This window comes from Jaculus jaculus, chromosome 7, assembly GCF_020740685.1.
Source record: "Jaculus jaculus isolate mJacJac1 chromosome 7, mJacJac1.mat.Y.cur, whole genome shotgun sequence".
In the NCBI taxonomy this organism is placed as follows: domain Eukaryota; kingdom Metazoa; phylum Chordata; class Mammalia; order Rodentia; family Dipodidae; genus Jaculus; species Jaculus jaculus.
The window spans coordinates 146,394,973-146,409,772 of record NC_059108.1 but is presented as its reverse complement, the minus strand read 5'-3'; the positions used below and the strand labels follow the sequence as shown (position 1 = coordinate 146,409,772).

The 14,800-nt window shown below is 49.6% G+C and overlaps 1 protein-coding gene across 4 annotated transcripts in view; it reads left to right on the top strand.

Annotated features, from left to right (window-relative positions):
* Positions 1-13,517, top strand: part of Sipa1l1 (signal induced proliferation associated 1 like 1) — a 336,501-nt gene extending 322,984 nt beyond the window's left edge. For 3 of the 4 annotated variants that reach the window (XM_045153762.1, XM_045153763.1, XM_045153764.1), the window contains 5 exons: positions 3,915-4,161; positions 6,854-7,000; positions 8,383-8,497; positions 10,868-10,952; positions 11,567-13,517. In XM_045153762.1, the coding sequence (XP_045009697.1) occupies positions 3,915-4,161; positions 6,854-7,000; positions 8,383-8,497; positions 10,868-10,952; positions 11,567-11,710 (738 nt within the window). In that variant the 3' untranslated portion in view covers positions 11,711-13,517. The remainder of the gene's footprint in view (positions 1-3,914; positions 4,162-6,853; positions 7,001-8,382; positions 8,498-10,867; positions 10,953-11,566) is intronic. The other variant, XM_045153765.1, reaches the window with a different exon arrangement.
* Positions 13,518-14,800: the final 1,283 nt, after the last annotated feature.

The following is a 14,800-nucleotide window of genomic DNA, read 5'->3' as shown; positions in this document are numbered from 1 at the left end:
GAGCCATGCAGGCCTGTTGGCAGTCCAGTTTCGTGTTGAGTCCTCGGTAGCCTCCGGATTTCTGTTCTGATGGGTTTGATTGATCACCGTGTCTGCCACCATCACCCTGGAGCTGGTTGTCAGGCTAGCGGTAAGGGAGTTGAGTGCAGCCAGTCTTGATTTCTCTCATTTCTGATTTAGGAGCTAGCAGTTTGCAGTTCTGACTCATCATCCAGGGTACAAGTGGTTTCCTCAACAACTTTGAAAAAGATAGTTCTTAAAACTTCTTTGTCAAAGCCAGGCGTGGTGGCGCACGCCTTTAATCCCAGCACTTGGGAGGCAGAGGTAGGAGGATTGCCATGAGTTCAAGGCCACCCTGAGATGACAGAGTTAATTCCAGGTCAGCCTGGACCAGAGTGAGACCCTACCTCGAAAAAAAAAAAAAAAAAAAACTTCTTTGTCAAAACCTAAGGCAGTATATTAAAAGTTTTTAGTACTACTTTCAAAATAAAAGTTATTTCTTTTTAAAAAATATTTTATTTTTATTTGAGAGACAGAGAGAGAGAGAATGGGCACACTAGGGCCTTCTGCGACTGCAAACAAACTCCAGACTTAGGCATCCCCTTGTGTATCTGGCTTACATGGGTCCTGGGGAATTGAACCTGTGTCCTTTGGCTTTGCAGGCCAGCACTTTAACCACTAAGCCATTTCTCCAGCCCATAAAAATTATTTCAGATATTTTGTCTTTGAGGTCAAAGGATAATAAAACTTTCCCTGAAAGGAATCTTTCCTCTAATTCTTACTTCAACATTTTTGGCAAGGAGCAAACAGATCTTTTTCCCTTTTCAGTCCACTTAATCATGCCGGGGAAAATAGTTGAAGGCAAATGTCTGATTTATCCTTATTCCAGGCCTTGGCTTCTGTTTCAAAAATGACCGTAGCACTCCTCTTGACTCTGCTAATGTGAGACTCTGCCAAGACAGTGTGCTGCTGGCACCCGCCCACTCAGTGGGAGGCTGGAGGCAAGAGTCCGGTGGGCTGTTTCTCCTCTCCAGGTCGGTTCCTCCTGAGCTGGTTTGGTTTCTGATGAGAAGCTAAGTAGCTCCACGTGTCTTCGGAGCATCATTGTCTGAAAGACTGGCTGTGCAGCATTGGGGAGGCCAGCACGCCCGTGAGAAGTCCCCCAGGCCACACAAGGCTGCTAGCCAACACCAGGCTTCAGAAAGAGGCCTTCACGAGCCAGCTCACATGCCACAGTAGCTTCCTTGGATAGCCATTGCTGCCTGTGAGCTGCCACTGCCAGGCTCATCTGCTGGTGGGTGGGCATATGCACAGGATGTGCGGCACTTGTCCCTAGCTCCTGCCTCAGGGAGCACCACAGAGCTATAGCAGTCCCCTTGCAGCCAGGTGGGCTTGCCTTTCTTTCCTGCGGGCAGCATGCAGCCTGGCATGGGGCAGCCCTTCAGTCCTGCCTTCCAGCCAGTGCTCCAGGTAGACCAGAGCAAGGGCCATCACGTGGCCCTGGTCTGTAGGAGAAGTTGTTGGCTCACTGTGAGTGTGGACGGTGCAGGTCTGCAGCAGCCACGGGGACTAAGAAGGGTGAGAGGAGAGCAGATTGACAGGAACTGAGAGGCCAGCGCTTCAGGGCTATGAGGTAGAGGGCCAGACTTTGGAACGGTGATCTCCAAATGGCTTTAAGGCTCAGAAGCAGTCCCTACTTTCTTTTTTCTTGAAGAAGATCATACATGGAAGCCCAGCACGTATCACTGAGCTTCTCTGGTGGGAAGATGCACTGGCAAGGGTTTGTGGATCCTCCCCAAGTCTCTCTCCAGCAGTGAGTACTGTAAGGAATCCATCTACCTAGGTGCTCTTTGAAATCCCCTCCACATCTGACAACTGACTCTGTTGTGGATTTCCCCTGGCTTGACAGCACTGTCAGTGGCCCTGGGCAGTACCAGGTACCCGCCTGCACAACAGGCGAGGTGCCCTTGGGAGCCCGCTGGGCTTTGTGCCCCTTTAAGCCTGAGAGTTGAGAAGGGACGCAGTGAGGGCCCATGCGTGGGCTTCTGGACAAGATGAGGTACAGCTCTTTCAAGGGGCAGAAAACACCTGGGCAGGTGGTTTTCTCCCTCTCCTGCTCTGCCTCCCTGTAGGGCAGGACGCTGTAACTTTTAATAAAGTCTGCTGCATGGAGGACTGGATTATAAAATGCTTTCCAGAGAGATGAAAGGAGAATTGGTAGAGAACTTCTCTCCTGTAAAACCCTCAGGCTAGGGAAACTCAATGGAAAATGAAATTCCTTTCTAAGACTACATGTGCTTTTATAGATTTATCAGCGGTTTTGAATACGGAGATCTGAAATCGGTCTGATAGGCAGGAGCCTCAATGGTTTTAGCACCTTAAAGACAAAGTAGAAGTGACTGAATTTTTAAAAGACCAACAAAAATAAAACTACAACCAGCAATCCACTTGACCTCTCTTGTTCTCATCTTTTCCTATAAGTAAACTGCCACATGCACACCAGGCTCTCCCCACACAGCATTCATCCCAGCAGCTTGATCTCCTAGGCCACACTATGTGTACATGCCTCAATGTAATGAATTTTTAAGTGGACAAGATCTTTATGCAGGTGCTAGCCCTTTGGGCTTAGTTACAGCGTGTCTGACTAGTCACTTGAGCAGCGGCCGCTGTGCACACCGTGGCGGGCGAGGAGGGCGCTAAGCCTGATCGGCCCTTGGCTTGTTGGATGGAGACACCAGGCCCCGAGCACGCGAACGAGCCTGAGGGTCACTGCTGTTCGTGGGTCTGTGATCCCAGCCGCCTAAGCCAGCCGCTGCTAAACCCTCCTCTCCCGGCCCTGTCATTGCTGTGGGGAGTCCCACAGTGGCTTTCTGCCTATGGTGACTCAACCCTCCTCAGCTTCACCCCACACGATTCCCCCGTTGATGACTGAACACTCCATTGGCTTCTAGGTTGCTGGATCTTTTAGCATCGTGTGTCTGTCGTTTCTCAGCAAAAGGGAGTCTCACAAACTTGTTTGCAGAAAAATCTCCACATTAAATTTGGTCACCAAGGCAAAACATATCGATAGGAGATACACCTCACTGGAGCTATTCGTTACTTATGTATAAATATTTGTCATTATTAAAGCTAATTTCTGTATTATCACATGGATAGGAAAACAACTTCAAGACAGGTGGCATAATGGTACATGCTTATAATCCCAGCACTTGGAGGCAGAGGAGGATCAAGAGTTCAAAGCCAGCATGGGCTGCATAGAGAGTCCCTATCTTCAAAAAAAAAAAAAAAAGTGCATCTTCAAATAATCTCCAAAATCCATCCACATGAGCAGTTCATTTAGTACAATTTAGAGCCACGTCTCCTTAGTTCATACGTGTTGATGATCAAGTGTTCTGATTGATTGCCCAGAAAACGTGCTGTCGCTTGGCTAAGCTTCTGAGGCTGCCTGCCCTCCCCGGTTCTGTGGCTGTGTTCCCTAGAGACCACAGCACCCTCTTGGAAGGCCAGATGGGTGCCATTGTGGTCAGCCAGCCTTTCACTTAAGCTTACAGCAATCCAAACAGGCACTGGGCTCCCATTTTATAGATGGGTCTAGCCCATGGAAACTGCGTGCTCTGCTCACACAGACACAGGATGCAAATAGCTCTTGCTCTTCACCAGCACCTCACGCTGCTGCAGTCGCACGGGTCCCGAGCCACAGGTCTAGTTGCTCGTTGAGCCCTGGCGCGCTATAGCAGCATTCGGGGCGAGGTTGGGCGCTCCTTCTACTGCCGCAGCGACGTAGGAGTAGATGGAGCTGCGGGGTAGGGAGGGACCCATCCAGAGCAGGGCCCTCACCTCCCCACCTATCCGGAACGCAGTCCCCACTGTCTGCGCCAGAACGCTGACTGCATCCTGTCTTCGTTGTCTTCCAGTTCCACCCTCTGTCCTCCCCGCAGTCTCCTTTCCCCACCACACCTACCTCCCGGCGGGCCTTGCACAGGACACTGTCAGACGAGAGCATTTACAGTGGCCAGAGGGAGCATTTCTTCACCTCCAGGGCTTCTTTTCTGGACCAAGCTTTGCCCAACGACGTCCTCTTCAGCAGCACATACCCGTCTCTCCCCAAGTCACTCCCGCTGCGGAGGCCGTCGTACACCTTGGGGATGAAGTCCTTGCATGGTAAGTGTGCTCGCGGCTGCGGCCAGAGCGCCCTGTGGAATGGTCAGTGTCCCAACATGACAGCCATTCCGTTTTCTCCAAGGACGGGTTTGCAGGAAGCCCTGTCTCCACTCCCCACTTACCTGAAGTCACTCCTCCCTCCTGTCATCCCAGGCCACAAGTCAGTCACCTGTGATATGTCCAAAACACAGATTTCTAGACCTTACCAAGACCTGATGAACTTGATTTCGTAAATGAACAGTCTGGGGATTAGTGTTCCTGTGAAATACCCAGCTGTTGATAGGATTGGGCAGGGGTGGCAAACTTGAGATTAGTTACATCTTAGAGGTGTGCCCCCTGCTTCACATAGCTGCCATGCAAACCCAGGCCTGAAATCGCCCTTTGCCATTTCCATGCTGTGAGGCTGGTACCCGCTGTGTCTGCCACCCATTTGTTGACTCCTCCATCCTTCCATCCATCCATGAATAGTCTGGTAGATACTGGTATCCCACGTTCTGGCCCTTGGTTCATATTTGCCATGTTTGCTTTATGACTCCACATTCCAGCTTTATTAAAAGCCATATTCTAGAGCTTTGTACTTAAGTTTGGTTCCTTTCTTTCTTCTGTCTGTCCAAATCCATTCCAGGGCTCTACACATTACCAGATAGTCACACCTGAGCTCTTCAGACACTCATCACAGCCTTTCCTCTTGACTGCTTACTGTACACACAGCTGTAACCCCACTTCCCTTCTGAGGATTCTGCTGCCAGCTCCATGTCTCTTCTGTGCATCCCGACCCACATTTCCTCTCTGGAGCGCTTTTCTGTAAGCCTCTGTTTGCTCTGCACGGTTCTCCATCCTCCCCTATGCTCGTGAACATTCCTCTGTCTCCACCCTAGTCATCAGCACTTCTGCTCACCCTCTCCTTCCTCCAAGACCCTGCTCCTTCCTCCACTCACGTACAGCTCAAGTCCAGGCTTTCTTTACCCCAGAAAGTCTAACTTAAGTTAAACTGAAATAATCACTTCCTACCTCTTGGTAAAAACAGGATACTTCTCACCTTTTCCCATCCTTTCTACTCATGCAGGAGCCACTCTTCTTTCGTGAATTCCTTTATTTCTACAATTTCTACCTGCCTTGAGTGCTGCTTTTATCTCCTTATGACACTTGTTTTTAACTGTCAGATAATAATCAAAGGCAGCCCTCCTTGTGTGTCTACATCTGCTGTCAGAGGGGGCTTGCCTTCTCGGGGCTGATATCCGAGGAGAATCCAGGAATCCAGTTCCCATACAAGGTCGTTGCCCCACCGCAGCATCCAAGGATGAAGGCTGAGTTGAGCTCCTGGAGCACTGTGGAGAAGGGAGGAAAGGAGCTGATGCTTCTCTGTCCCTGCCAGCCTTCCGAGAAGCTCGGTGCCATCTGTGGCAATTCATGCTGCCAGAGCAGTCCTTGCTGGGTTAATCACCCTTTCCAGTGCCTAGTTTGGTATCTGCCACTGATGTGTCAGGGGTGAGGGGTGTTTTTGTTTTGTGTTGTTTTTTCCCCCAATATGGAAATGTGGGCCTCAGAGATAAGAGGGCAGAAAAGTTATGAGTCACATGCAGAATTATCTTTTCCACCTACTTCCCCTTGACAGACACACATTTGAATGGAACTGCATTTAGAATCATGCAATATTTGTTGACTTCCATTTTCTCATAATTTTGCTGGTTTTAAGCACATTAATAACTAGCAGTTGCACCTCAACAGTTCTTTACATAATTGGAAAGGGAAAACAAGCACTAGATACAGTCTTGCTTACCAGGCTGGCGTTGTAGACAGGACTCTTAACGCCTTGTAAACGGGCATCTCCAGAGCCTCAGGGTTTCAGTGAGGCCTGAGCACTGTGGCCTGGCAGACAGCATGTCTGAGGGAGCTTTCTCAGGGAGCCACTCTGCCAGCTTCCACCCCAGCTCCCGCTTCCTGGGGACTTTTCCCTGACTGGGCACCACCTTCCTGCCTTCCCGCTGTCTGCTTCCCAGCCCTGAGAGCAGGGACAGGCCCTCAAACGGCTATGACGCCCACCCCGTGAAGCACTGCTGTTTGTTAGGATGTCACTTGTTACAGCGGCTGACGCTGTCAAGCACCCTTTCCCCTGGAAACAGGTAGATGCTGGCTGCTGTAACCAAAACTTGCCCAGGTGTTGCTTGCTCCAGCGTCCTTGCACTGGAGAATAGTGCCAGTGCCCACCTCAGTCCCCTTCCCGGGCTGACTCCTGAGCATCTGGCCATTCGTGCCATCTAATCTGCTTCCCGTGCTGCCTGGGAGCGGAATCTCCAGAGGCCAGGGTCAGATCCTGGCTCCTAGTCTAGATTAAAAGATGCTAAATTGCCCTCTAACAGCAACAGTCATCCTCGGGCTAGCTCCACAGTCTTTGCTGGAGCAGATCTCTTCTTCCTAGCCAAATCTTTGGCACTGTTAGGGGAACCCAGAGACCCTCAGGACCGACAGCTCACCTGCCAGCATACGTACACATCAGTGCCAAGCTGGCCTTCTTGTGACTTCTGTTCCTGGGAGAGACATGGTGGGGAGGTACTTTTAACCAGAGGGAAGCTGGAGAGTGGCCAGTCTGGCCTGCTGGACCAGATCCGGATGGCCGTGGTGGCGGGAATGGGAAACGCTTGAGTACATCTCCTGCGGCTGCAGGCACTCACCCTCAGGTCCCGTCCTACAGGAGAGTTCTCAGCCTCGGACAGCTCACTCACCGACATCCAGGAAACCCAAAGGCAGCCCATGCCCGACCCTGGCCTGATGCCCTTGCCCGACACTGCTGCAGATTTGGACTGGTCCAACCTGGTAGATGCAGCCAAAGCCTACGAGGGTGAGTGGGGCCGGTGCTGGTCCAGACGGGTCTCCAGGGGCGGCAGGCTGCGTGCCGTGTGCTGGGACTTCTGTCCACTCTGACCACTCAACAGCCCCGGCACAGTGCCTGTGGGCTTCCCTGGCACAGCCAGAGCCCATTGTAGTGGTCAGCATCTGCACTGGGGCCATATCCTGAGCTGGGTACATGCTGTATTTACTGAGATGGAAGCAGGTATCTGCTCTACACTAGAGTTCATACTGTGCTACCTCACCGCCACCATACATGGGAAGGGCAGCTGCCCTCGACTGAAAGGAACGTGTATTCATAGAGGGTCTGTCATCAAGTTGTAAAGATACCATTGGGAAGCACTCAGTCAGATGTATGAGATGCTTGCCCTGCCTGGCCAAGCCCAGATCTGGCAAGCACGGGCACTTCTTCCCTCCCCCCTCCCACGTGCAGGAGCATGGCTCTGCCAGCCTCCGGCGTGTGCTTGCCGCGTGCTGCTGGTTCTTCAGTGCAGGACGCAGACGGGCTGCTCTGCTTTGCTGAAATGAGCCGGGGAGCTATGTGTTGGCATAGGTCATCATCCGTCCGTCTGTCTGTCTGTGTGTTTGCTTGTTGAGGCAATATCTCTGTCAACTTTGCAACTGCCAAGACAGGAGCTCAAGCCACCACACCCAACTCAGATGTCCTAGTAGATTTTCCTTCTAAAACTGTTGGTGATTTCTTTACAAAATGGTGATAGCAGCAGATGTTTGTTTGGTTGTTATATTGCTTCTGTTTGAGAGGATGGAAAGTGGCTGCTGTCATTTCAGTTTGGGTGGCAAGGGTTCCTCGGCCCCTGAGCTCTTCAGTTAAGCAACCATGGAGTAATTGACAGAGAAGCCCTGTGTTTTTCAGCTGACAGAAATTCTGTGGTGCTAACTTGATTTGCCAGTTTTAGGTTACCCTCCTCGTATAAATTTTAAGTTGGAATATTTTGAAGCAGATGATATGGACTCAGGGCTAAAGCCCACCAGGGTGGCCAGGCATCCTGTGGAAAGATCCTACAGTCTTAGGAAGCTCCACTCCAGCACCTCAGCCTTCAGATCATCAAGGGGTAGAAAGCTTGGTCTAGAAACACAAGTCCCTTTTCTGGAAACAGTTTCTGGAATGTTACTTTGATGAGGGGAGCAAGTGGCCAGGAATTTACTCAGAGCACCTGCTTCCAGGGCAGTCGCAATGCTGCTGCCCCCGTGACTAAAGAGCAGAGCTCCTCCATGTGAGGGTCCGAAAGGGGGGCTTCCACAGCGTCCCTGCACTTGCTTAGACTTGACTGTGTGTCTTCCATTGGTTGATTTGCATATAGAACCTGGGGATGTGGCTGCAAAACACTCAGTGGCTTCTTGTCTCTCTTCTAGTCCAGAGAGCCTCGTTTTTTGCTGCTAGTGATGAAAACCATCGCCCCCTGAGTGCTGCGTCGAACAGTGATCAGCTGGAGGAGCAGACGCTGGTCCAGATGAAGTCTTACAGCAGGTTGGTCTCCCAATGGCAAGGACACCATTCCATGCTGTCACCCCCGGTAGTGACATATGTGACAAACAGGAAGTGGACGGCACGTGGACTAGCTGAACGGAACCTACAACTGCAGTGCAGACACTTCACTACTTACTTAGTTAGAACACCGTGTAACTAATCCCTGCAAACATCATGACCTGTTCTTGATGGCTTATGGTCAAAACTATGAGTTTTCCTTATTAGGCAATGCACCTATGCCCCAGAGCTTTTGGGTAAAGTAGGGGACATCCGGGGCAGCAGTTATCCATGTGTGACTTAGTCCTGAAGACTGGTTGTTGAATCTGTTTCCTGCTGCTGCGATGGCCACGTTGTGACTGTGTGTGTGTCCTCATGCCTTCCAGCCGGCTGCCCCAGCTGTGTCCCGTAAGAAAGCAGGGTACGGTTGCCTGTAGTGAATGAGCTGGTGGTAGGGAAGTCCAGGTGACTTGCTGTGGGTTGGGAGTGTGGACTCCACCATATCCTCTAACCGCACCGAGGCTCAGCGTCCCCTCATGATGAGGGTCGTGCTCCCTGTGCTCCTGCACAAGGAAGCTTCCCAGTCACCTGCACTACGGAATATGCAATAAGCCCCCGGATGCAGAAGGATCTTCCCAATTTGAAATCCCTCCCCAAATGCCTCTTGGGAATGATCCGGAATCTAGCTCTCTCAGCCAGGTGTGCTGCTACCTACCCGTAATGCAGCCCTGAGGAGGCTGAGGAAGGAGGATCAAGATTTCAGGCTCAGCCTGCCTAGACAGGCAGACCTTGTCTCAATAAAACCAAAAAAGAGGATGCAGGTGTCGATGGAACAAGCTTAATAACGGAGCTGCCATTCCGGGGACAGTGGGGTTGATAATGGGTCGCACTGGCGTGAGTGCGCTTGGGCTCGAAGACTCCTCCAAGCAAGCTGGCGGGATGTGCTGTGAGGGGGGCTAAGTGGCTCCTCCTTCTCTGAGAGGTCATGGAGTGTGCCATGTTCGCTCTTACTGAGGTAACTGGGCTGAGAACAGTGGCAGTTTGGCCACGGAGAACTTTAAAAAATAAGAGAATCACACAGTGGAAGAAAATGTGCTGCCTTAGGATGAGATCTCCAACAAAGAGAAGTGTGAGTCACACCACTCTTCTGGGAAAGGCTCATTATGAGAGAATCATAGCATGAGGAGGAGGGCGGGCTTTCTTTGTTCCGTACAGGCTGAACAAATGCAGATGGAAGTCGATGTGTCTTAAGAACAGCTGGTGCGCCCAGGCCCACAGTTCTTTCTGAAGGATCCTTAGAAGTCACGCTAGGCTCTTGAGCGTCCCATCAGGATTGAAGGCCTGCGGTGGGGTGGCTGTGTGAAGCCCAGGCTGTCCCACAGGCGGCTCATTGTCTGTGTTCTGCCCTGTGTTAGGCCTTCAGCCTGTCCCAGGTCTGACCAGCCTGTGTGGCTGTATCTGACCACTTCCCTTTTAAAATCCATTTACTGTCAGCATCTGCTTGTCGTGTCCAAGGGGTTTAGAGTTGGGATGCCATTAGCACTCACACTCATAGGAGCTCCCTTCTACAGACCCCAGAAGGGACCCTGAGAGTCCCCGCACTGAGTGGCAGTCCTGTCTGCCAGAGTACCTCTTGTGCTGCCAAAGAGACCTTTCCCTCATTGTCACTAACTCTTGTGTCATAAGATGCAGGATCTTTATTTAGCAAAGGAAGCTATTGATTGGTTGTCATTCAAACCCGTATTGCCTCTTGTTAAGATCACCATTTTCTCTCTCAAAGTGAAAAATGCATATTGGATTGCCATATTGAGTAATTTGACATTGATAACCAGTTTACAAATAGAAACACCTCAGAGTTGAAAAAAAAAAAAAAAGCCCAGAGGCGGGGGGCATGCTGGAGAAATGGCTTAGTAGTTAAGGCATTTGCCTGAAAAGCCAAAGGACTATGGTTCAATTCCCCAGGATCCATGTAAGCCAGATGCAGAAAGTTGCACAAGCATCTGGAGTTCATTTGCAGCCGCTGGAGGCCCTAGCGTGCCTGTTCTCTCTGTCTCTCTAAAATAAACAAATAAACATTTTAAAAAAGGTCAGGCTGGAGAGATGGCTTAGTGGTTAAAGTGCTTGCCTGCAAAGCCTAAGAGCTCATGTTTGAATCTCCAGGTCTTATGTAAGCCAGACACAGAGTGATGCAGGCACACAATGTCACACATGTACACAAGGGGGCGCACATGTCTGGAGTTCATCTGCAGTGGCTGAAGGCCCTGCCTCGCCCATTCTCTCTCTCTTTCTCAAATAAATAATTTAAAAAAATTTTTAAATGTCCACCAGTTAGAGAGGCTTCTTCCCAACATGACCTTTTGTCTCCTGTTCCAGCAGTAAGGATTCCTCGCCCACTCTGGCTTCTAAAGTGGACCAGTTGGAAGGTATGCTGAAGATGCTTCGGGAAGACTTGAAGAAGGTAAACATTCTCAGCATGAATTGCCCAGGTGGAGGGGACAAGCTACTCTTGGGCTGGGAGAGTGAGTGGTGTTAGTGAGACACAATGTGGGCATGGGTGTTTGCATACCTTCAGGGGCAGCGTGGAGCTCGGCCCCCTACTGGCCCAGTGTGAGGGGCCTTGAAGTGACTTGTACAGAAAGCTGCTCCAGCTTTGGAAAAGTCTTTGACTGTCAGCCAGGCTTCTCTGGACTGTCCTCCATGTCCCCCAGCCTCACCAACCCTCATGTCAGGTATCAATAGCCCAGTCACCCATCCAGCCCTTGTTACTTAGGTCTTCACATCAAGGAGAGCTGAAAGTTGTGCTTCTGAGATGGCATTGACTTCAGAAAGGTAGCAGCCTTAAGCCTTAAGATGGCTTAAAACTCAAAGCTGACCTTATTGTCAAAGACTGCCAAATACGAATTAATGTAACTGCATTCCAAGGTAGTCCTTTAGTGTTGATCTCTTTGGAAGTCCCGGACTTAGAGTGGCTTCGGCCCTGGGACGCAGCATGCACGTAGGCGTGGAGTGGAGTGAAGAACTCCTGAGTGCTGGGCGAGCCCTCCTCCATCATACCGCTTGCTTTTCTCCCAGGAGAAGGAAGACAAGGCCCACCTGCAGGCGGAAGTTCAGCACTTGCGCGAGGACAACCTGCGGCTTCAAGAGGAGTCCCAGAACGCCTCAGACAAGCTGAAGAAGTTCACAGAGTGGGTCTTCAACACCATAGACATGAGCTAGGGGCAGCTGGGGGGACGCAGACGCCGTCTCTGGCGGGCACCCTCGAGCCCTTTCCCACCTCCAAAAGCACCCTTGGAGCATCTTCCGCTTCCTCCTGTGCCCCTTTCGGTGAGGGCACAACACAACACAACAACACTTGCAGATAACAATCAGTGTCTGCTTTTTTGTAGAAAAGAAAAACAAAAAATAAAAATTTTAAAAAGTAAAATAAAAGTTTAACCGCTAAAATGTGAATGTCTTTATTTTTTTGCACAATATCTTTATCTGTTAGGTATTTAAAAAGAAATGAGGCCCAGGACCAGGATGCCCTGGGGCCCATCTGCCTATTTCCGTCAGCTTTCTGATCTATTTCAGGTAACCCAAGCACTCCCTGTTATCCTGACAAAGTCATTGTTGCTGGGAAAAGACTTTTCTTTAACTTGTTTATTTGGGGAACTGGGGAAGGAATAGGGGTGTTTCCTAACTTGCCTGGCAAGGGAGGCGCTTCAGGAAGAGGCCGCCTCCCGGGAAGGACGCACTCATGCACTGGTGCTGGTGGCCTGATCGCCCAGACACCAGCAGGTGGGCACCATTTCACAACCCTGGCATTCACAGGCCTGTTGGCCAGCCCCCCCCCCCCCCCCGATCCTGCATTGTGATAGCCTCTCTTGTCCCTTTACCCAGGGAGGGGCCCTGGGTGTGCTCCTCAGAGCTAGGCCTCTTTGTTTAGCTTTAGTGAACGCCACAAAATTGAAATCAACCTCTGCAGTTCGCTGGCTCCAAACATTAATTGGTTTTCAAATCCTTCCAAAAGAACACCTTACCTGTATGCATTTTGAATGCATTTTGGTGAAAAGTTTATCTAGTTTTTGTTTGATATTCTTAAAGGTATAGCAAAAAAAATTTTTTTAAGCTTGTTCAAAATGACTATATTAGTTGATAACTCCTTCTCTCTAAAGCAAGACTTCACGAGTGTTTGTATTTAGGAACAGATAACAGTGAATGTTAAACTGTGAACTTTAATATTTGCTTGCGTAGGAGCAATGCCTGTAATAGAATGGGCTTCTGAAATCTGCATGCCCCTGTGTGGAATTTAAGCACGGCATTTTTTGCACCCTTTTGTGGCCATCCGAAGGACCCTGCTGCAGGATAATTCTCGTGCTGGTTTTGCTGTAGAGACGCAGCTGCCCAGGCCCTGGCACACTCACTGCCAAGGGCGCATAGGCCTAGGGCTGGCCAGAGCTGAATGACCTAAGGAGACACCTTTTTTTTTTTTTTTTTTTTTTTTGCCTTCGTAATTGTCACTAAACTGGCTCTGAGGGGACATTCAGCACCCTAGTGGCATGTGCTAGGAAGCTCCCTACCCTTAGTAACCTCAACTGTGTTCACCTCTTCACCCCAGAAACAGGATGGATCCATATTCCTAACCCCCCCCCACACATACCAGATTTTTATGCTATAGTTTCATTCATGATTGTGATTTCTCCATGGGATTTTTTTTTTCCTGTTACCATTTCTATCATGGAAATAGGAAGATGTTGGAGTGCTTTGTAAAACTTTCAATCGCCTGTCTCTTTCTCTTGAATGTGTATGAAGGAGATTGTACATTGCCTGATACCTCTCTGTAACCGAGACACGCTGCTGCCATCCAAGCATTCCGAAGTCTCGCTTCCCCTTCGGAGTCTCCTTTTCATTCTGTTTTCTGTTTTCTTTGGGGACTTGGGGCAAGCTATTTATTAGAGTTTTGCAACAGAGTTCTTGTTTGAAGCCTCTAAAGACCACTTGTAAGATTCGAATAATAAAATTCATTTTAAACGCTCTTTTAAAACGCTTTGGTGTTATTGCTTGAGGTTTTATTTGAAAGACCACCCAGTAACTCACTGGTCCTTGTGTATTCGCATTTTCTCATCAAGCTCCATTAACTCCAAGGATAGTCCTTGAAAGTCTCTGTCCTCTTTAGAACTTTAATAAGCTTTTACTCTGTTCATACATCCGTAGAGAATTCCAGTGCTGCCTTCTCTGCTCATGGTCTGGTATTTCCAGAACACTGTATAATTAGTTGTTTCTTCATTATCCACATGTGGATTTCACATCACAACCCTGTCACTGCCTGAGACCAGCACTTTTTTGGGGGTGCTGAAGCTTTATCCCCCAGCTCTCAGCATCCAATGCTGTGTGCAAATGCCCATTAATATTAGGCTGTACAAAAATATAATTAGAAAAGTTAATCTACTGAAAAAAAAAATCTACGCATTCTAAAGTCAGACAGTCCAAAAAAAAAAAATTGGTTTTTAACTCACCACATCACTGTTCCTCTTCAGTGGCACAGTTAATTGAGAGCTGATGGTAGTTTCTTGTATTTGGTTCAACAATTTCTGAAAATTTGAGGATTGCAAATCCAGGATGAACGTGGACACCACGCGGTCTTCTGATCGAGGACTTAGCGCACGGTTCTTACCTTGTTGGGAGGGCTCGTGCTTGGCTTCAGAAGGTCTCGTGTAGGTGGGCGGCCCCTGCGGAAGGCGTGCCTTGGTAAAGGTTCTTCCATGAGTGCTGTGGAGAGGCTGGGCCCCAAGCCTGCTGCAGATGACCAGCTAGCTAGGTGAGGTTACTAACTCTATAGGTGGGGCTAAAAGGACAGTCCAAGGAGGTGGTGTCCTGGCACATGCCTGTAACCCTTGCACTCCCTTCTGAGACAAGAGGAATTGGAGTTTGGAGGCAGCCTGGACTATAATAGACATAATTAATGAAGTGCTAGTCCAAGGACAAAAGAAACAGGCCCAATAAATGTAAGCAGCTTGCTTCCTGCTAAATGACGACTTCCTGAAGCCAGGTTTAGCAGCGCCACGCATGATGCCAGCAGCTGCCAGGTGCTGCTGCTTAGGAATGAGTGAAATTCAGCTTTAAGTAAGAGAAGGCACACCTTGGTGAGAAGCACAAATGGCAAACAGGGCCTGTGCCATTTAAAAAGAAATGCTGCTACAGAATATAAAACTGCCTTTTGCACTAATTTCCTGGCCAGTAGGGATCCTCGTACTTTGGCCTTGCATGTCCTTTACGGTGGAAAGCCAGCCCTGCCAAACTATAGCATCCAACCTGCCTTGCTTTGGC